This window comes from Mizuhopecten yessoensis, unplaced genomic scaffold (genome assembly GCF_002113885.1).
Source record: "Mizuhopecten yessoensis strain PY_sf001 unplaced genomic scaffold, ASM211388v2 scaffold716125, whole genome shotgun sequence".
Taxonomy (NCBI): domain Eukaryota; kingdom Metazoa; phylum Mollusca; class Bivalvia; order Pectinida; family Pectinidae; genus Mizuhopecten; species Mizuhopecten yessoensis.
The window spans coordinates 1,525-25,253 of NW_018479960.1; the positions used below are offsets into that span (position 1 = coordinate 1,525).

A 23,729-nucleotide genomic window follows, 5' to 3' on the forward strand; every position below is an offset into this window, starting at 1 on the left:
ATGATGACTGGGTAACCCTTGTCATTGTGTACATGTGGTGATAGGGAGAATGAGGATGGTGACTGGGTAGCCCTTGTCATTGTGTATATATGGCGATAAGGTGGAGGACGGGGATGATGACTGGGTAACCCTTGTCATTGTGTATATGTGATAATAAGGAGAATGAGGATGATGACTGTGTAACCCTTGTCATTGTGTATATGTGGTGATAAGGAGAATGAGGATGATGACTCATTAACCCTTGTCATTGTGTATATGTGGTAATAAGGAGAATGAGGATGATGACTGGGTAACCCTTGTCATGGTGTATATGTGGTAATAATTAGGACGAGGATGATGACTGGGTAACCCTTGTCTTTGTCTGCATGTAAGAGTATGTGGGTACTGTATATCTGGTTGCTATATATAGGTATCAAAACAAATTTAATAAAAACTATATAGATACTTGTTTGACAATAAAGTATATATAATATGTTAAATGTATATAGGTTATTTATGTTGTTATTTTCCGCGTGTACAAAGGTAACACGACTGTGCAGAAAAGTAATTATTTTTCAGGTATGCATGATAGCGTTGTCGAACCTTATTGATTATACTGGCAAGCATACAGTGGCACAGGTTGTTGGCATTGACCAATTTATTCAAACCTGATTAAATGGCAAAATTGTTACCATAGTATTTCTTACAACTACATTACAATCCGCCATTACACCTACGCGTCAGGCAGTTGAAGACATAAAAAAATGTGCTGCAACAGAGCAACCATTCTTGTTTAGAAGGACAAGCTGACGGTTCCGACTAGCACGAAGTTTTGAACTATCAGTCTCACATATACTTGACCATAATATTTTTGTATCGATTGTTTAGTTATAAAAGGTCTTTGTAAAAAAAGTAAGCGCCACAGGGGAATAATATGTTAAAACGTTTTAAACAATTATTCCTGTATTAACGATAAGGCCTAAGGTAATGATATTAAACATAAAGCTATTTGAGATGTAGGATAATAATATTTGTCGTCGAGTACAATAATTCAAGGTCACTTGGGTTTCTATGTTAATATCTCTTTAATTGTCTTCCTGTAAAGATACGATCATAAAGCAAAGGGTCATGTATGTGGCCAGTACCTAGCTTGAATGAAGAAGAAATATTATCTGTATATTATCAAATGACATTGAAGGGTCATGGGCCTCTTGCTGTTTACAGGTTTGTTGTACCCTGTTAAGGGATTGTAGGCTTTGGACTCCGTTGTGTTTGTTAAGATAAAGTTTTTGTTTCTATCAAATTTTTCTACACGTGATTCTATTTTATATAATTTCAGAGGAAGGTTTAATGAGATTCAGGATCTACTTGTGCAGGGAGGAACGATGTCTGTATGCGTCACTTCCGGGAGAATCTCGAAGTCTCGCTCTACTTCTGGGTAACTCTTCATTAGATTTCAAAACTGGACGTTTGGCTACTGACTTTTCCTCAGAGGTACCACAGCGACTTGCCGCGTTGTTCGTGTTTGGTCTCTTGACCACTCTATGTGTACCTCGTCCAGACCCATGGACACCTGGTCAGTCTGTGTCGACTGCAGCCACCAACTATCTCTCTCTGAACTCTTCAGTTGTCGGACGCGCTTGTGGGTTTCATGTGCAGACACCCTCAAACCCCTACCTTTCCAGCATGAGGGCCAAACAGAATAAGTAATATCATTTAACCTCATCTTTATAACAGCGTGCCTGATTGGATGATAATGGTCACATGACGAGGTAATTATACATCATGTCGCCCTCACGTACTTAAGTCTCCCCGAACATATCACCCTTATTCGGTTCCTGTCTAGAACAATCGACAATAGCCACAACAACCTTGATTCGAATGACGGAAGCAGACGACAATAATGGCGCGTCAATCTGATTATCTTTACAATTTTGTAATTGTTATTTTTCGGCACAATAAAAGATGTATTACTCTTACTGTAGGAAAGTAGTGCTTCGCCCTCATGAATTTCAGACAGACGAAGAATCGTGTTTCTCTACAGTAAGAGAAAACATGTAAATTATACAACGTTTGGCGTAATTTATGGTCGAAAGCATTGAAGCACAATGATTTTAGCACTTTCCAAAATGTATGATTCTATGGTCATAACCTTCATATTGCGATAATATGGTTTCTATTTGATCTGTCAGTAATAAAAACAACATTTATTTCATTAAATTGCATTTTAATTTGTAAGCACAATAAACTTGTTCCGTTAAAATGCCTCCCCTTGGACGCCTGCTTGGTATGTACTTAGTTACAAAAGACAAATCATCACCTTACTTTAATATGGTAAGCGTCCAGACGTCTACTGATTACACTTATAAAATATTCATCATAATCGAGAAAACACTCTCACCAAGGAAAGGAATATGTCAGTCGCACATGAGCTATTAAGGCTTGCATGTACCGAAATACAGGCCAAGGTTGCCTTGGTTAGGAGAACACACAAGATTCCGGCCGCATGGACATATCTCAAAGTTCTTCTGAACCAGACATTCGGAACCCTCAGTTTTTAACGGCTCACAGTGTGTCGTTAATGTCCGTTTGATTTCCATTCGGAAAGGTAATTTCGGAAATCGTTTACCGATGGTGTTATCAGGCGTCCATACGTGGATACAACACTCGTCGGGGAGACATGGTGGATTGCATGCATACATCTCTTCAAGAAACACTGGGTCTATATTAGCCGGCTGTGCATCAGCGGAGACACACTGCAAACGAAAGCATAATGTGAAATGTGAACAGATACATTGCTTCATGTGAAATCAGTTTTAAGATACAGTGTTCGAGTGTACAGCGTGCTGTTTCTTTGCCGGTCGATGTTTCCTATGACAACAAACATAACGCCATTATATCTAGAGTCTTCCGAAGGAGACTTTATTAAAGACACTTGAATCTCTTGACACTTCCTTAGTTGCACAAAAAAACAACCCTTGTCAAAAGACTAGCAATTTCTTGTGGTTTTTTTTTTAAATATTTTTTTCGTATTTGTTTTGCTCAGCTGAACAAATTGATTGCTGGCCAGTAATCTAACACACCAAAAAAAAAAAAAACATTCTAATAAAATAACAAATATGGAAATGGAACGAATGATTCTTAAACCTCTGTTAAATAGAGAATAATGCATGCCGTCTTCCATATCACATCCTTCATCAACACGAGACTCAAATATCAGCCCGATGGCCTCAGCATACGCCATTGTTGAACTGTTGGCAAGCAAGGGTTCCGAATGACGTTGTTGGTGTTAGATGGGAAAAATTAGATATGATCCATATGGGTTAGAGCAATTGTGTCGTATCGCATATTCACAAACCCGTATTTATTAATAAGTAGGTAATGAATTAAAGAAAAATGTATAATCTATCGAAATATCAATTAAATATTATGGTTCTTGCACAATAAATATAAAACAAACGCTTCAGCATTCAACTACTCTCATATTTTCTTTAACGGTACATCTCCCCTTATCTTGTGCATGCTCCTGACCTAAAAATCCAAATATAGAAGACTAGTTTCATTTTATTTTGATTTGTCAATTTTATAGCAATTTCAGACACAGATTAATCAAAGAATATGATTAAGAATGAGTTAGCAACCTTAGGACTTAATTAAATGTTTGACTCTTCATTAGCGTTTAATGTTTCTTTTAAAATAATAGAACAGAGACTGATAGATACTTCCAAACAAAGCATATTGTCAAAAGTAACGGCTTCTCCTAAAGGATTTTCATAACATTAAACGCTAATGAAGAGTCAAACATTTAATTAAGGTCTAAGGTTGCTAACTCATTCTTAATATTTCTTACCCACAAATCATTCTCACTCACTTAAAATCAAATTATCCGTCTGCTTTAATTTCAAACAATATTTAAAAACTCTTAATTTTCTACTAAATATACAAAGGTAACCTTCCCAACTCACAGTATATTAAATCATAATATGTTGTTTTCCGTACCTTTAGCCTTTTTTAATTTTTTTTTAATTTTTTTTTAAATGTACACTTTCTACATCCGGGGCTTTATGAAACCCACATATTTCAGACGCATAGCAAAGTATACTGTTGACATGTGAATCGAAAATAGAACACAACGTTTCTACATTCAAACAATGGTTTCTTAAAGATGAAAATAATGAAAATAAAGCGTTTTTCCCTTGTTCTGCGACGTGTTTCTGTGTTTAAAAACTTTTCATTATAATTAAACAAAATCCCTAAGTACTTGAATCTATCAACAGTTTCTACAGTATGGTTATTATATATCCAGGATTTATCATTTCTTATATTGCCCCCGTTTCTAAAAACAACAATTTTAGTTTTATCAGCATTAACCTCCAAATTCCAAGTTCTCCTGTATTCCTGTAAGGAGTCTAACATACTTTGCAAACCTTCTGGAGTATTTGCAAACCAAACCATATCATCAGCAAACATTAACAGGAAAAGATTAAGCATTTTAAAATAAATACTGGGACAATTATCATTAATAAAATTAGTTTCAAAATCATTTACATACAAGGAAAAGAGTACATGTGACCAAATTCCCCCCTGTAAGAGACCGGATTTGTTTGGGAATCGGTCGCTCAGCTAGCCGTTAAATTTCACGCATGATTTTACAAAGAAAATATAATTTTATAAAAAAAATCCTCGAATTCCATATCTTATCAATCATTTGGCCTCTCCCTCTTTTAAAAATTACTGAAACTTGCTGGGTATTTTTATCCAATAAGGATAAACTGTATAAACCAAACAGAAAGTCTTGTCTACATAAATCATTCCGAAGAGACAGAAGAATTATAAAACATATAATAAAACTTTTCCCCCCAAATAAGTAGGCAGAAGTAACACACCTAATTTAATAGAATACTTCACCTCCTTTGGGGCGATGTTTCAGTTGTGTTCATGCGTGAATGACGTATACATGTACTTCACCCATTATCACTAAACAAAATCTAGGTCATGTCCCGGGTTTTTTAAACTCACAATTAAAAAAACAAAATTCTGAAAATGAACAAATTTGTTGAGTATCAATAAAAGTATAATCCTTGTTCATGCAGGTGAAATGCTTGATTTTGATAATTTTGACAAAATACACAAATAAAGTTTTACATAAACGCGTCGCTATCCTTATCCGGATTTATACAAAACAGCCGACACAATTATAAGTTGCTCTCATAAACAGAACAAAAATAGTAAAAGGTTACATTTTTGTTACATCGTAGTTGAAATTCTAGGTCACGTGCAAGTATTCAACAAGATATATAAAAATAGCCAGGCTTGTAAAGAATAAGAGAACATTATATCTATATTTAGTATACTTAATAAACGATTTCCATTGAAAACCAAAGCATAATTGATATACAGAACCTCAGTGGTATACAGTGTCCATAAAGGAAGCTGAAAGCATCATGAAATAACTTTTGATATTGGTAATTATACACTAACTCATTTACATCAGCCATTGGGCTGTAATTTTATCTGGTGATAAAGAATTTATGAACAGTTTATGGCTACGGTTTTAAATCGGATCGTACGTTATTCTGACTCATGGCGTCTGTCTTGCTCTTTGGCCGCTGTCTCGGGGAAAGTTCAAAGGCACCCAATATTTCAGAAAAGCGGTCATTCCCTTGCCACTGGGCAAGTCTTCGGGCGTTGAGAAAAGAACATAAAAACAGTAATTATAGCCTGATAAAAGTGTCTGCGTAGAAAGCACTCTGTGATCTGTTGGTCCTGAAGCTGACATAGCGAATAAACAATCACATACCTGTATGAACATGTACCATAATTATAGATGATATGTACGTCGAGATGTCTCCTCTTACAGTAAAGAATCACCTCATCAATGGTACTAATACTTCCTGGTCAAAATTTAATTTATGTAAAAGTTTTAAAGATGGAAAAGGAGAACTTGAAAGAATTATCCTCTCTACACAGATGCTTTGACCTGAGTAGAGCTGAAACTGTGATTAACTCACTTTTGTTTCTTATAATCTCATTGCCAGTAATAACTAATGACGTCTTTATCAGTTGCTTTTTTGGGTGGGTGGGTGGNCTATGCCCTACATTGTATGATTATATTGCAACCTCAGATATTTAGCCTTTTCCTCTGTTGTATGCTAAATTGGTCGTACGATCTTTAACATTGTAAAGCACACTGTGTTTGATCTCCAAAATATTGAAACCAGAACATTATCCAATACACTGAGTACAAGTTTTAGAAATCATTATGGAATGGTGGTTGTGACTTTATTATATAAATGATTGCTTTGTGTTACACTTAACGAATATATATTATCTTAGTACAGGCTAAACTGTAAGAAGTGCTTAATTGCAACTGGTTAAGCTGAAATAAATCCGAGATGCTGATGACTACAGTGAATATACTTATATATAGATTTCTTCCAAGGAACACATTTTTTTTTTTGCAATTTACAATTTTCATTGTTGATCATGGTATTGATAAAAAGGAAGATTCTGGTCTGCAATATATACGTGAAGGTATGTTGTACTAGTTTACAACTGTTTAAAAATATAAAACGCCATCATTTAAATTAAATCAAACGGTTTTTGAATAACAACACCATACACGATAAAGTATGCACATTTTGATAATGAAAATTTACTTCGTGTATTTTGTAAAAATAAAGTTATAGAGTGAGTAATGAAAATCACAACAACAGACACACAGAGAGAGCTAACGATGTCACGGAATAATGAAGAAAACCATTAGGGTGGCTACTTGTGACATAATTCGGCTTTTTATATCAGCTAATGTCGTACCGTTTTCCCCTAGGGTGAAGCATCGACCGTTTTACAACGTTCTGATAGGTTTAATGTCTCTTTGGAGGTAAAGAATTATACACGGTATGACGGTTTCATAACCACGAGGTCTCTAGCTGTTACGATTACGTATATACAGTATATATATATAGATCAGAGGAGGGGCTTGCTCTTTAATCAATGTTCAGGGAAAGTACACAAACCAGTACTTCAAAAAGGTCGGTCATTCCACTTCGTGAAGAAAGTGAACATGTCTCCAGACACGTATAGAGCCTGATAGCAGTGTCAACATGAGAAACACGGTGTGACCTCTCGGTACTTACTAGAGTGCTTAGGAACTAAAGTACTTCCGGTTTAACCGAATCCCTGAAAGATATATATATGTATTCTAAGTAACTAAATTGTTGAACTCATCATCAGGTGACAGGAATTTGTACTTCTAATTGGCTATAAGCGTTGCCGAGCGCCTTACGTTGTCGTGAGCATCTAAATTGCATATTTGTAGCACGATGTTCTGCAAAACTATGAGTTATAGAAACCTGTGCAATTAGAAGAACGAGCATGTTGGTAAGTAGTTGTGCTTGAAGTTTAAAAAAGGATGATACTAATTCTATCATTTTCCGTTAAGCGGTTTTCGAGATAAGACAATTTTATTTCAGATTTTTTTTTAAAATATAATATTTACGCCGAGAGTTACGTGGGCCTTTGGTCTTTTGTTTTTAGTATTGCCTTTTGTTTTAGGCACATAATTACCTCATAGCATTGTAGACATATACCTAGTATCATATTCATTTGAGAGCATGGCCCCAAATCATTGTAGAGGCATTCGGTTGAGGGCACTTTGGTACAGCAGTATTGATGAAATAAATCTAGTATTGTATTCAGCTGAGGGCACTATGGTCCCATTCAATTGTTGTAGATATTATTGTTTTCTGTTTAAGAAACTAGAGTCAAATAATTTGTATGGATACACAATATTGTTAAGAGGCAAAGTCGATGGTGATATTGTATCGCTATGAAACCATGGTGTCCCAACAGAAAGCAGTTGGTTTAAGTTACCCGTAGCTTAATATTATATTAACTTTATTTATTTTACAATAATTATTAAACAAGCTATTTCAACTTGTGCTAGTCATTATTGTTGGCCCGGATGGTAGCGCGCGGAGGTTTTAAATGTGGGAGGAAATCGGAGTACCCGATAAAAACCCGCCTTGAATCTATTAAAGGTAGTTGTTTTTTTATAGTAGCATCAGCGGCCATGTTTCTGGTACCCGGAGACAACGCCGGTAGCATCAACGTCCCCAAATGTAATAGTGCTCGGGACAATTGCCAGAATTAGGCTTTGCTGATTATCCAATCAGCATCCGAAATTTCACCACGTTGTGTACGTTAACAGAAATACTCAAGTACAAAAGGTTATTTCGTAACAGTTAATCACTGCTAACGATAACAGTTTATCACTGCTAACGATAACAGTTTATCACCTTAAACAGTGTCAACTTACCATGAGAACCACCGGTAGCAAACAGGCCAGTATCGACGCCATGTTGTATTTAGCAGGGTCAGTGAGACGCTATCGGGCCCGTGACCTTAGAAGGACCTATATGCGTCAATCGAGTGTAGGCCAACGCGTTTTTTTTTTTTTATCTATAATCATGTCCCTCCACATGGCGATTTCACAGTTGTATTAGTGACAGGGCAACGTGACGATTAGTTTGATGATTACGCTGTGTCGATTTATGAAATAAATTAGCACGTTTACAGATGTGGAAAGAAACATGCATTTATTTTGAATTATGTACAATATAAATTCAACTTCGATGCATGAGAAAAGGCACAGAAAAATTTCTTCTTCTTCTTCTTCGATGTTTTTATTGAATCATATTTAATTGTATTATTTTATCGTCATGTAAGGACACTATACCATAGATTATTGCCGTACTGTTTATCCTATTGACACACAATTTTACTAAATTTCTTTTTCGTTGCCATGGTTTCATAATGAAAACAGAGTATTTCATGGTTTATTGTACAAGGGAAATAAAGCACAAATGGAATTCAATGTAAAGTCCATTACTGTCAAGGTATTACTTGCGTTATAGTTCGGGTCATTTTCTAAAAGACGTTGTGCCTTAACAAAGCTGCGTGCCGTTTTGAAAAGGCTACACAATACTAGTATTTTCTGCTATTTGTTGGTTTCATTGTTTAGGATTTGATTTTATCAAGTTGAAAGAATCCAATAGCTTCACTTGCAAAATTTAATAAATCAAGCATTATGGCGTTGAAGGTGTCCACTGTCTTAATCTGTACCATAAGAAATAAATCGGTGTTTTAACAATAATAATAATAATAGACAACATTTATAGAGCGCCCTATTTGATTTGTAAAATTACTCTAAAGCGCTTTACCACATATGGATAATAGTAATAGTTATAAATGTGAAACAAAAAACAAAGGCTTTCAATCACTTTTATACATTTAAGCAAGCAATTTGCACATAGTTGAACAAATAAAGGGTGGTATTTGCATGACGTCTTTGCAGAGTTTTCCGTGAATGAACCAATATTTCCGATCATTTATGTCCGAAAAAGTCCCTGTCCGTGCTTAAAGTATTTGGACTTATACAGATCCATTCTTTTTCACTAATTCAATTTGATGCGCAAGCTTATTCTCGTTTCATTACCTAAATAAAGGCTGCTTACAGGTAGCCTCCAATGCTTCGCTGCGAACGCTTGGGTGAAAAATGAACAATGTTTTCCTGACAACTTTGTATTCATGAAATTTAAATAAATATGACACAATATTCTACAGGCTACTTATAATGTATTTATTTTAGTCCTTAGCCACAACCCGCAGAGATCGACGACTAGACCAAACTGATATATATTTGGTGGTGAATAAGTGACAAAACCCTAAAATATTAATTGATGATTTACGTGCTCACCTTATATCTGTATTTGTTCGGGTAAACGCTTTAAGTCTGATTTGTGTTAGCCGTCCTTGATTCGTTAAACGGTGAATGGTGTATATATAGGTATTCTTTAAGCAAAAATCAGTCACGTTACATGTTTTATAATAATTTCCATTATCGATTGTTGTCATCCAATACCACTGGAATCCGATTCAACCAATTTGATATATGACACGCCGTATTCACAATTCGGTGGGAACGTTATGATATCGTCTGCGAACGCTGAAATAGACACCTTCAATGTTATTTTTTGTCATGCTTTACACCCAGCAACTTCCGGTATTCTGCGCCAGCTTCCTTGAAGTCGGTACAATTGTCATCGCGATTGTCATATGATGAAAGCTCGTAATCGATTTATAATACTGACCAAGTGCGGGTCACAAGACTGTGACATGTGGCGTCAATAAATTGTAACATCAACGCTAGTGGGTGTATATTACCAGTAATATGTGTAAGCCAAACGAGTAAAAAGTAGACTATTTCTTATGAATATATTCGAAGAAAACAATTTCCGATGTCTCCCCTATAGCATCTTCTCCGAGATGTAAAACTCTCCCATGCATTCAACCTGTTGAATACTTATCCATAAACGTCATTTCTCTGGTACGAAAAGTGGAAGGTCACGGCAAGGGGACAAGGCAATATGTCTCTTTCGCGGTAATGACCCATTACTGAGCAAAAACAAGAGATATATAACACATGAAAACATGTCTTACATTATGTTATGTTACAGGGTTTGATTCAAATCTACAATATATGTCTTATCACACGCCAAATCTTTATATATTCTTGATATCTTCTTTACATCACGAGTAATATGTTGTGGGCGGATTGGTCCAGTGGTTAACACCCTTGCCTTCCAAGCAGTTGACCGGCGTTCGATCCCCGAAGTCGTCGTGCGTATGTATATTCAGAGAAAGTGTTTTTCTCCTGTCCACATAAACTCCAACAACACAGGTGGATTATAATTTGGTCCGGGGTGGATGTTGCGGTATCTGTGCTGTAGCATTCAAGTGAGGTGGCACTATAAATGATCCCATTGGAAGCACGGTCTCACTTCAAACAGAGCATTTACATCTACAGCACACACGCAGGCATACGCACAAAGGGAGATATTAGCCAGGTGGCATAGGACTAGAAACCAGCGCATGACAAGGCGGCTCCTGCGAATTCCTCAAAATTGTATTGACTAAAGTATATGCTAATTGTATTAATTGTAACATCACTTGTTTTTGCTCAGTAAGGGGTCATTACCGCAAAAGAGACATATTGCCTTGTACAGCGCTTTAGAGTGGCTTATGTTAGCTGGATAGGGCGCTATATCAAATATTGTATATTATTATTATTATATTATGAGACATGATCGATTCATGGAGCTCGAATTCTGAAGTGTCTTTACAAATTCTCGTAGCGTGTGGTATTTGGCCGTAATAAATGAAATACAATGTACATTGGTTATCTTTGGAAAAGTTCGAAATTTCGTTTCTTTTTTCATAAATCAATATATTTATTTTCTCGTTATTTAACGTCGTTTTTGCATTCTGACCTACCATATCATTGCATATTGAAGCGCAACCTATTCAGCGGTTACACATGTACAAAGAAACCACGATTTGGAGAGGCCATTCTTTATTTTCCTGTAAGCGTTTGACGAAGACCATACCTTATACCGTCATGTAGCATGTATACGGCACGGCTCGATGAAAAAATTATGAACCATTAAAATAAATTAATATTCGTTACCATATATATGTTCGTAAACATCTGTAAAACATTGAATGATTTTGTGTACTAAATAATGTACGCTCCCTACCAACTCTGCATGTGTTTTCTTATGTTCATACGTGTTCGTGCTGGGTGCTAAATTATCGTAGTTAAAATTCATAGCAAACATTCCAGAAAGACATATTTCGAAATAAATTACCTTATCTTATTTCATTTCTGAAATTAAGGATAATTTACTTATATTATTTCTTAACTTAAATTAATAAAAATGAGAAAGGTATGTGAAAACCTCTAGCAAATACTCATTGACGAGTACGGAATGTCAGAAACTAAAGTTGAAGATACAGAACTTCAGTAGTTACTCTAAACTAAATGTTAAAAAAAACCAATGAAGGGAAGAATACGAACAAACTCAAATTAATATTTAGTGGTTTTTTTTATTCGGTGGAATGTTTAAAAATAAACACAGACAAGATCACGAAAATTTGAAACACGGCAATTTTTCAGCACGGTATCTTATGTCGAGGAAATTCAGCTGCTATTAATAAACATACAAATGTTTTCGTTTAATCGAACGAATAAGTAAGGCAAGTGATATATTTCGGTAAGGACAAATCGCTGTTAATCGTTGTCAAAATAATAATGTTTCTAGAGGAATTATATTTAACTCTAATGTAAAAATACTTTCTACATACAGTAATCCTCGTTTTATTTGACTGAGATGAATCTTTTCTGTTTACTTAGTAATTGTGGAGTTTTTCGGGTTGTCTCTCACGACGATAGGTTAATAATTTGTTTTATCTCTCTGTCTATCTGTGCCATTTGGTTCGATATCAGACTCAATCTAAGCTAAAATGGGGAAAAACGACTTGTACCACTATATAAATTGATGGGATGCACTTTTCCTCAGCCACGTCTTCTATCTGTGTTCAACACATATTGGAAAGTGGAACAACGTAATCCCGGTAAGTGTAGAGTTGTACCTTGCAGGGTTGGCCGTTTCGAGCTATACGCCAGCTATAAGAGAGAGCACGGACTGTTATGGTGTGTGTGGTAGCTTAGCTATGGTTGTGAGGCGTTATCAATCACTGTGTTAAACTTTAACGAAAGGTTCAACGTCTTTCAATTCTCATAAACACAAGCATAATTGTTTCAATATTTCACATTTTTAAAACTCTCATTAAACATTGTACTGGTGACCTCGAAAGAAGGACTCCGGGCTCGACATGTGATATAGTCAATAACTTTCCCTTAAACAACATGTTGTTATACATGTACACGTGAACTTATTGAAAATGCGAAGCATATATTTCCTTTTTAAATGTTCAAAGATTAAAGCAAATCGTTACCGTACTCTTTACTAAATTATCAAAAAGCATCTTATTTTTCACTGAAAGCTTTCTATAAAGTCAGGAAATCATTTGTGTTACTGTAGCTGAACAAACCCTTTTTGCTGGTTCGTGTAGGAAAAGATTGATATGATCAGCGCATTATGTATGGAACTTAATCAAGACCAAAACATTGTCCAGTGGCCTCTTTGAACGAACCATGCTTCATACTATGTAGAATGGGCTTTCAACACTGGAACGAGCAGCCTTATTTTTTTTATTGGAGACTTTAAATAGAATGTTTAATCTAAAAGAAAAAGAGTTAGCTAATAAAGAAATAGAGAATGTTTTGTTAAATGAAGTATTTTAATGATAAATCAAACATACCCATATCACTCCCCCTACTTCAGAGTCCTAACCGTGCTAAAACTGTCTGTATCTTCTTATATCTATCCTTATCCGGCTAGGTTTAATTGAAAAATACGACAAAATCTTGACTAATTAATTCACTGATACAAGGAAACATATTTTTCTATGCCACTCTATGTATGTAGAGAAAAGCTTTCGTTCGTAAGCAACTTTGGTCTTATACCTCTTATGTCTTTTTCAAGCAAAATATTGGAAAATGTGAACAAAAATATATCAATATATATTAAAAAACAAGATTTATTCTATCTTAACCTGATATCAAGGTGGTTTATAATTCAAACATAAATGTACATGTAAATGAACAGATTCCTAAATGAGTACAGATTGAAACGATCAAATCAAGATGGCAAAAGCATCTTTGTAACAGTTACATACTAGATATCACATACATATGTATTCATTATTCGCTCTTGACATTCATTAGTTCCATGCTTCAAGTTTCTAGTCTAGTACCGATTTATTTCGCTTTCTCTTAACATTATTGCCCTCTACAAATAGTATAACATAGTGTTAAACAATGTTTCTAAATATTTGTATTAACTTTGTAGGGAAAAATCGTCATTCTAAAATAAAACCACTCTGTGCCTCCCATGCAGTGTGGACAGCACACGGATAAGATCACACGGATTCCCACCACACGGAGAGGCTGTCACTGGTATTCATATGCATACTACTTTTTATTGGATGAATGCCAGGTTTTTGGATCTAATTGTACAAATAAGATTTGCAGAGAAACATTATATATTCTAGAGAATGTTATTGCTTTAATAAAAATAGCATGAATCCAACCAGCGGATTGTAGTGTTTTTTCTCGTATGAAAGTTCATTACATCTCCCCTCACGTAATAACAAGGGACACGGGAGTATTGAGATCTTCATCAGGAATGTATCAACAACGCTGTCGTTAGTTAATTCCTTATCGCCCAACAATAGGCCTGATCCCTTTTTCATTTCCTTTCTGCTCCGGAGAGAAAATAACGGTTGGTTTGTAGCCCGCCTGGTGCCAGATGCACTGTATTATCCTCTGTATATTAGAAAGGCGTTTTATCGATTGAAAGACGAGAGAAGTCGGCACTTTCTACCTCCGTATTACACCTGTACAATGGGATCCCTACGGATACACACACACGCTAGAACAACATTGACCTAGTACTGGATAGTTAATTTGTTATATATTTCCGTTTTATTACTCGTATCATGTCATTTTTTGTTAACACGAAGCCATTTTCCGGTTCATCTAAAAATATTTCCAGTATTCTCGGTGACCCACTGATTGTGTGTATTTGTACAAAGGAAACGTTCAGTGACTATCTTGTACCCTTTCCTATGTATATCATCATACTATAATGTGCTCCTATCATACAAGATACATGTGTCTCATTTTGGACACCCACGTAAGTGCACTTGGTGACCCCGGTGCAGATCGGAGAAAAAAATCGATCATTATGTTAGTGAGTGGGTTTGAAAAAAATCTATCCTCGGTTGTAAAATTTCCCAAATCAATCAAACCTTCACATGATATACTCTATAATTCATTATTCTTTTTCAGTACCTCCTTCCATTGTTGTATAAGCTACATTGTATATCATTATCATCCTATTCCGCCTCGTGCGGTGTTCCATCCATTTCATTGTTCTATATTTGGCTCCTGTAGTGTTCCACTTATATTTCATTATATCTAATCGTTTCCCCTCGAAAGGTGCTTCAGCTATATGATATATTTACCTTGTGATCTCTTCTTACGCAGTTCAAGTATATCGTGATTCTGGCTTGTTCTAACTATATAACGATTAACTACAGTGTCTCTCTCTACTTTTCTAGCCTTTCATGACTGTTTTATGCCACATTAGTGCGAAGTTTTCATGTGTGGAAATGTTGCATCGTGGCACTCTAAACTGATCGCGGTGTGTAAAAATTGCGCGATTGAACTGGTTCTAAAATTCCTTCGTATGTTGTTTCAGCCCCTTCCTACTTGATTCTAGCTTTCCCATTAATCTAACTTGTGCTTTCCTTCTAGTGTTGTGACAGGTATGTTATCATTCTACCGTGTCCCCTCAATTTCCCTTGTTATATGATTTTATTTTGATAATTTTTTTTTATAAATGTATCTTGTGCCCCCTTCATGTGACGTCATTCTAGCTATTTCGTAAGTACATCTTGTGCCCCTTTCATGTGACGTCATTCGAGCTATTTCGTAAGTATATCTTGTGCCCCCTTCATGTGATGTCATTCCAGCTATTTCGTAAGTACATATTGTGCCCCTTTCCTAAGTTGATTAGCATGTCATTATTCAAATTACTGCCTTCTAACGATATTTCTGCTATATAGATGTTGTCCATGTTATATCGTGAGCTTTTGAACCCCTTCCTCCGTTGTGCCAACACTATCATTATTCTAATAATTACTGCCTTCTAATGATATTCCTGCTATATAGATGTTGTTCATGTTATATTATGAGTTTTTGAACCCCTTCCTGCGTTGTGCCAACACTATCATTATTCTAATAATTACTGCCTTCTAATGATATTCCTGCTATATATATGTTGTCCATGTTATACCGTGAGCTTTTGAACCCCTTCCTCCGTTGTGCCAACACTATCATTATTCTAATAATTACTGCCTTCTAATGATATTCCTGCTATATAGATGTTGTCCATGTTATACCGTGAGCTTTTGAACCCCTTCCTCAGTTGTGCTAACACTATCATTATTCGAATCTGATTCTTTTTTGCTTTGCTATTCTAAGTTATATCATTATGCTCTCTTTGCCCGTTCTTACTTTTGTATGTTGCGTCAGCTATTTCCCAATACGTGTTAATGTGCTCCTATTTCTACGTTTTTCATTTTGTTTTCATGGTTCTTTCATTTATGGTCACTCCCTAAATTCTTTCTTTTTTTGCCCTGTGTCCTCTTTCTGCGTTGTTTCGGCTTTATCATGATTCTGGATTTTGTCCTAAAATAGAGGAGGAAACCGTCGAGTACCCGGAGAAAACCTACGTTGTCGGGAAAGTAACCACATAAATGTTTAATACCCGACTGGTGAGTCGAACCCCGTTCGTCTTGGTGAAATGTGAGTGCGCTATCCACTGCGCAGCCCAGCCACTCATGTCTAAGCCTTTATACACAACAACTGTAGGTATGCATAACCTCACAAGGAAAAACACAAAATGTATTGCCCCGTCACCTTTTACATAAAATGATCGAAATAAAATAACTCTATTAATCTGAATGTGTGACCACGATATACAAACACATACTTAAAGTAAAATTATAAGCACTAAGCTAAATATAAAAAACGCTGTCAGTGAATTCGATGTACAAATGTATGTACTTCAATACATTATAAATGCTTAATGGAATCATAATAAACCCCAGTTCTCCGTAAATAATTGTACAATAAAACATACTGTGCCTAAGTTCACGTACATAATAACCTAACAATTGCACACAACAGGTCTTGACCACCCATTATTAATTAGCTATCTAATAAATTACATTCGTATGTCTTTTCCGGCCCAGCAATATTACAACCAAACACGGCCTATATTCATAAAATTACCACAACTCGGACAATATTATATTGGCCGACTTTTCCCCCGGTATTGACCGACGTTAACTCAGCCGATATTATATTGCCCGAGTTTTCCCCCGATATTGACCGACTTTAACTCAGCCAATATGAAAAATGCGCCAAATCGAGCGTGCACTTTATTCGGAATTTCTCGTGGTTGTTGGTTCTTTTTGACGTACCGTCCCGTGGCAACACAAACAACAACAATGGACTCACGTCAACAACGGATGAGTCGCTGATCAAGAGGGCAGGTGATAAACATGCAAAACGTTAGATGATATGTAAGGGGTATTAATTGAAGACATAAACAGGTATGATGTTCTATCCGACATTGTTTCTACGGATAAAGAACTGATATGAACTCTTTCGGAAATTGAAAATTCGGAGAATGCCGACATTGTTCCCCCAGCAGCAGACGTTTACTTTTCAGAAGACTGCAGATAATGTGGAAAAGTATGAAATAAAATTGTTTTACTTTTTTACACTTGAACTATTGTTTAAATTTATGTATTCAAAGTATTCGCTGTTAATAAATAAAAGTGTCATAACTCAGCTGATATCATATTGGCCCAGTTATTAGGCCTTGGTCTGTGATATTGGCCCTCGGCCTTCGGCTGATTAATAACAATATAGTACAATACACGTACAGTGAAATCGATGCATGTCTGGATTTTCATATATTATAATTTGCAAATAGCAACTGGACTCCTAGCACAACAATTATTCCTCGAAACAGCTGTGTGTTTGGTGTTAATGCACAATTTAATACCGGAAAATGATATTCCCATACACAACTGTACGTTGATGAAAGTGATATGTCTTACCCTTCATACAAATTGACAATACCGAGAAACGTCTTTATGTCTTCGATCCCGACACAATAGCTATTCACCGAAACCACGTTATTTATGGACTTCCGTTGATTGGATTGGAAGTGTTTTAACCTGATATTACATACACAGTAACCATGACAGTGAAAGTATGATATTAATGAATCCGAATGCAGTGCACACGATTGTTTAACCTCACTTTGGTATGTCTGTTTAATGAAACAACGATAGCCGGAAACCACTACTGAACTAAATAAGATAAGCAACCGGTCGACTCCTTACAACAAATAAAAATAAAAATTGAGGACTTACTCAGTGGAATCGGACAGCCATTTTTCGTTTTTAACACTACTGCAATTGTCCTATAATGACCTCAGTGAAAACGTGCTAAGACCCGTATGTGGCTCCATATGTCCCGATTTAACCTACATCTTGCTATGAATTATAGATACCTTCATCTCTCCTTCTGCCTTGTAGGATCAATCTTAATCTTATAAATGGAGGTGCCAAACTGTCTATTGGATTATTTTACATTCCGCGTCTACATCGACCGCCGAGTCCAGGATCGGTGAGAGACCCCTGACATTTAATCACGTAAGCTGTAAATCGCGTGTTCCTGTTTTGTGACTTTTGTGATATGTATATAACGCCTTTATGTCTCATACGTAACTGACATTTAATCTCCAGGAACAGTCCTATTTCAAACTTGGCCTCTCTTTATTTCCACGATTTTTATGACTTCCCTATTCAGTATAGTTTAAAATTGGTATAAAGTATGAAAAAACAGTTTTAGTGTGGCTACATTTCGTTTTGTTCTTCCTTGGATTGAGGACCCCAAAAACTTTTTTTTTTTTTAAAGTCGTCTGCTGAGCAATTTTTAAGTTGCCGGTATTGGACTTAGTGTTTTTTAAAGCACCAAAGACATTTTGAGTATACATGTTATAGATATTAATCCAAACATTATATCAAATCTTAAATAAGTTGAAGATTTACCTTTGAAATCAGAATGTAGGAAGATGTATACCTATCTATGGCTAGAGTTTATTACTATAAATCTAAAGAACACAAAGACACGAAATGCCATATGCCAGACCAGAATTCGATCTCGAAGCTTCGAATAAACCAATACGTATTTCTAACCAAGTGAGATCGGTGATCAATGGCGATTGATTCAGATATTGATTGTCAAACACTGCTACACCAACAGAAAAAGAAATGTTGAGAAGAAACGATATAGCAGTGTACATAAGTCTATCTATATGGACAATACGATCAGAGAAAGTGCACAATCTCTGCAGCAGATCTACAGACAACGCCATAAAACGCTCCAGGTAAGGTTTAAGTATAGCCGTGTTTACCCAGACACGCGTGGTTCTTTATAAACAGTCACAAACATGCTTTCATTCGTTATCGATCTAAGACTGTTTGGTTTTATAAAATTGACTTCGAATCCTGTGTTTTTCTATTTTTGCTATGCAACTATGCATGTGCAAGTAATTCTACAGGGTTTGGCGCCAGGAAATAGTATTTTGAACGGGTATGCGATCCTTTCGGGAAATTTTCATTATGAAAACCGCAAATAATTTATACATCGTTTCGTTCACTTCCTATAAGGAATTACATCGGAAATTACAATATATATTCCTTAATAGACGCCGGTACGACATTAGGTTGTTTGATATACACACAGTGCCTCTCATGACAACAATAAAACTGTATCGAATTTTCACCAAGTGATATATCCTTCCCGTTTTTGTACTATAGCAACACTTGCTTGTGCTAGTCTGATATATATAAATATGTATGTCATGCTTGAGTTAGTGAACGCTTCACTTTATAGTGATCAGGAATATTCCCTCGTTACATTTCCCCCCATTTTACCAACAGGTCGTGGGCGTGATATTGTCATGCGATCTGCAGGCAGTCAATCAATTTTAGATTTTTGAACAGGGTTTAGAATGTATGTAATATTGTGTCGCATGCATGATTTATTGTCCAACAATATAGAGCTGGAAATGACGGCGGAGAAAAGTTCAAAAGGTGAGTATATACTTAAACGAAAAGACTTCGTGAAAGGGTTTGTAAACAACTGACGTTTCGAACAACGTAATACACACACTGTAATAACTGTGAAGCAATTTATACAGTTTGGAGAGGAGAGGCAGCTTTCATAGAAACTCATTTTATTTCTACTTTATCTGAATGTTTAGGGTTAGCAGCGTTGTTTTCGAAATGAGAAGATTTTAGGAAAACAAAACAGACTGTTGAACCTCACGAATATTTAGGTAGGTCGGTATTGCAGCTAAACTCTTTCGTTTGTGAGAGAAAAAAAAGAAGTTTTTTTTGTAAAATTATTTAAAAAAACCCACCAAAATATCAACAATTTCACAGTTACTTTATCCACAAACTATGTACATATTAAAAGTGTCGCAACGTTTCAAGACAGACTGGTTCCTTTGTCGAGCTTTTTGATATTTGAAACTGTTTGTTGTTCTTATGGGATTGTTGGTTATTTCTGTCAGTGAAGGATAACAGTAACAGTGAATTCTAGAGTCGTGTAATGATACCTCAATGCCCCTTATATGTTTTATTTTCATTAAAACACTGAAATATATTTATTGCTTGTGTTTAAAGAAAGATGTACGGTTCCTAATGTACTAAGCCCTCCCAGTAGGTCGGGCTTGGTTGTATATATAGAAACAATGTTTAGGGTATGGAGGCCCTGTGGGATAAAAGCAAACAATCCAAAGTTGATTTCTTCTAAACCACTGAAATGAATTCAAATGTTTCCTTGTTATGTTTTACAACCTTCAATTTGCATCATTATAGATTTAGATATATTGCATTAACCGTTTTAAAGTTATATGACCATAAACACAAATACATAACCAGAAAGTAATTTTATAAAAAGGATGATACACCATATATGTAATATATATAGAATGCGTGGGTATACGCATGCTTTCCTTAAGTACTTGCACTATACCCGGAGGCAGGTTGCCAACTCGGACCTTGTGTGATATATAATGATACGCTGCTCATTGGAAAATGGGCGCAATGTTAGAACACAAGGTACAGAATTTGCAAAAGCGTTTAATGATACTTAGCAAGGTTCACGTTCAAACAATACTTCAGATTAGACGACCCTTTTGGCATCGGGAAAGTAATTAAATTAAAGCACAGAAAAGGAGGTGTTACAATGTATGTTTGTCAAAGAACGACATATCAAGCTATATAGCTATCGGAATAGATAGAAATATTCAGTCAAGTAGAATTTATATAACGTCAAATGCCAGGAACCATACAAACTTTGGCAATCTGAGAATTTAAATAATTGACAAATAATTGCTTAACTGGTAAAAGATACTTCCAAGGTTCTCCTCCAAAAAGAAGGAATATCTTCGCTGTACTACATCTGCAAGAGCGAAAGTTGTACACACATTCGTCAGACTAATACCTGCCTTCTGCAAGATGTTGTTCAGCACAAAATGACTTGAACTGTTACAGGCAAAATGTGTTCGAATGGTAAATAACCTATTACGGATGTAAGAAAAAAACAAAAATGTGGAAGAGCAAGCGTTTTACAATGATCTTTTCTTTGCTGGAAAATTTCAATTTGGGAAATTCCATTTTCATGACCCGTTTCATGATAAAACCTTGCGAGATATATTGGAACAATAGTGACTATCGCTGGGGTTTCAAACTTAAATTTTATGTTTTGAACTATAAATGCACCTTGAGACTCATAACATAATACTTTCCAAATCAAAAATGGCATATGGTCAATGTGGAATCAGAGGTTTGAGGAAGATATGAAAGGCGTAGGTGTTGAAGGAAACACACTTCGTATGCAATTGCAGTTTTTTGTGGTGGTGTACGAGACAGAACGGTAACATGTAACGTTGGATGATCGGGGCGGACACATACTCAAACTTACAATGCTCTTGTGGTATAGAAATCATAATTGGTGCAATTTAAGGATAATTTCCTCATATTGGTATCACGAACAAACACTTATGTATGTACGAGTCGAGGAATGACGCACTAATACATAATGAGTGTTTTAGAAATTGAATTATCATTACATATATAGGATGTCAATAGAATCTGATGTTATATTTAGATTACAAATTCAACAAATATATATTAGGATGTTCAACGCTAGACAAATATTCATTTCGTGCAACTAATGTATAATATCGTCACCTTTCCCCCGTAAGATGTGTACACACAGATCCTTTACATGGTATGGAGTACCATAGTTCTGTGCCTCTTCAATGGAAAAAAAAGAAGCAATTTGTTCGACATTTTTCTGTCTTTGAGTTATTTACCTATTACCTATATCAAATAATTCCAGGTATTTACAGGAGAAAGCCAACTGTCTAAGTTCAACCAATCTCTTCTGCTCTCTCCACTGTTACTGGTGTTGTGTTTGGGGTCGGCTTAATATTCAGATTTGTCTTGGCGATGTTGTAGTTTTTCTCTTGTTTTCATCGTGACTTTTCATGTATGTCCAATCAAACTTAAAATGATCCAGAAAATAATGATTTTAAAATGTACTCGTGTCTATGAATGAGCCTATACGATTGGCATATTATGTCAAGCAATGCATGCATGGAAGAAACTCCGAAGAGATAAAAACTTTCTCTTTTTTCAAAAACGTTTATGAGTCCTTCAGGACAAAGCTTAATGTACTGACTTAACACTGTATTCCGATTTCGGTGTCAAAATGCGGGGAAAATATGCATCTGGATTTGTTAATTTCTTGCTAACAACTTAAATAATTCGAGCAAATATTCTCGATTATAGACGTTCTTACAGATTAATAGATGTTATGCCATGGAGCTAATAATGCAGGGAGAGTTTAAATAATATATTATTTGTGGACAGTAATTTGATTCACGCACATGATTGAAGTCACCAATATCACATGTATATTCAAAAAGAAGGCGATTACATTTTGAGTACATTGGTAGTACTTCTAATTCTGGGTCTATTTGTTCAAAAGTTTCTATATATATTTAGATAATCCAATTGACAGGTCTATACCATTTGCAAGAACAATAAGTCTGATATTGATATGTATTTGTTTCCCGTATCGGTATATTATTAAAAGGCAAAGTTGTATGATAGTGTTAATGTAACAGAGACAAAATCATTGTGGCTGATTGCATTGGGTTTCCTATTAACAGCTATGGTCATTTAGGACGTTCTTTAATATGTGCGTATGTGCTGGAGGCTATGTTGGTGACTTTGTCTCCATGCAATAGCACGACTCTGATGCTGATAATGCTGACTTTAGAGAGCTTCTCCATTGAAATGCCATGCCGAAGGTATCCATCTCTGTATTCCATCCTGTCACGTCATACTGACAACGGGAAAACATGTCTTTATCGCCATGCATTCAAAGCTAACATCCAGTGGAGACCAGAAAATACACATTCCAAGATTAAAATCAATAGCACTGCTTTTTTTGGTGAAAACAGGGGCCACTGTTCCGACAAATTATAACGTCTTCATTTTTATTTACAACTACAACAATGATTATTAGGTTTTGTAATTTATAAGTCAGTAAAGTGCCGTCAGCAAAGACAATTTCTGAGAAATGTCAATAGGAAAAATGTGGGCGAAAAAGCAAAGCCCTGTGGTACGCCAGCGTTTATCACTTACAACAGATGTATTATGTAGGCTATTCCGTCTTTTCGTATTGCAAAGTTATCTTCTCTTGTGAGGAGGTATTGATTGTTACGTCATTGGTTTGTGAGAGGAACATCATCAGTTTTTGAGAAAACGACGTAATTTTCTCACACAAACCAATGACGTAACAATCAATACCTGCTCACAAGATAACTCTGCAATACGCAAAGACGGAATTGACATGAGTGGTTAAGGTAATTTGATAACTAGGGTGATCGATTGTATTTGAGCGGTAGTCGTTCATGTTCAACATATAAGTGCAGTGTACTTATTCATACTGAGAGAACGTGAGCGGAAACAGATTAAAACCATGTATACATCTAATTATAAATCCATTGACAAGTTCATCAACAAACGTAGGGCGGAAATGAATTTTATGCTCT

At 35.7% G+C, this 23,729-nt stretch overlaps 1 protein-coding gene across 1 annotated transcript; it reads right to left on the bottom strand.

Moving 5' to 3' along the window:
* Positions 1 to 1,322: 1,322 nt before the first annotated feature.
* Positions 1,323 to 8,380, bottom strand: LOC110441773. The gene is made up of 2 exons (XM_021485021.1): positions 8,300 to 8,380; positions 1,323 to 2,735 (listed from the first exon to the last, which is right to left on the bottom strand). Exons 1-2 carry the CDS (start codon positions 8,339 to 8,341, stop codon positions 2,415 to 2,417), a joined length of 363 nt encoding a protein of 120 aa, XP_021340696.1. The 5' UTR covers positions 8,342 to 8,380; the 3' UTR covers positions 1,323 to 2,414.
* Positions 8,381 to 23,729: the final 15,349 nt, after the last annotated feature.

What these genes read in the sequence shown, in the direction of transcription:
- LOC110441773 (XM_021485021.1), bottom strand. Translation starts at nt 8,341, where the DNA reads ATGGCGTCGATACTGGCCTGTTTGCTACCGGTGGTTCTCATG. An exon ending in TGCTACCGGTGGTTCTCATG is followed by an intron (nt 2,736 to 8,299) that starts GTAAGTTGACAC and finishes TTTCGTTTGCAG; the next exon opens with TGTGTCTCCGCTGATGCACA.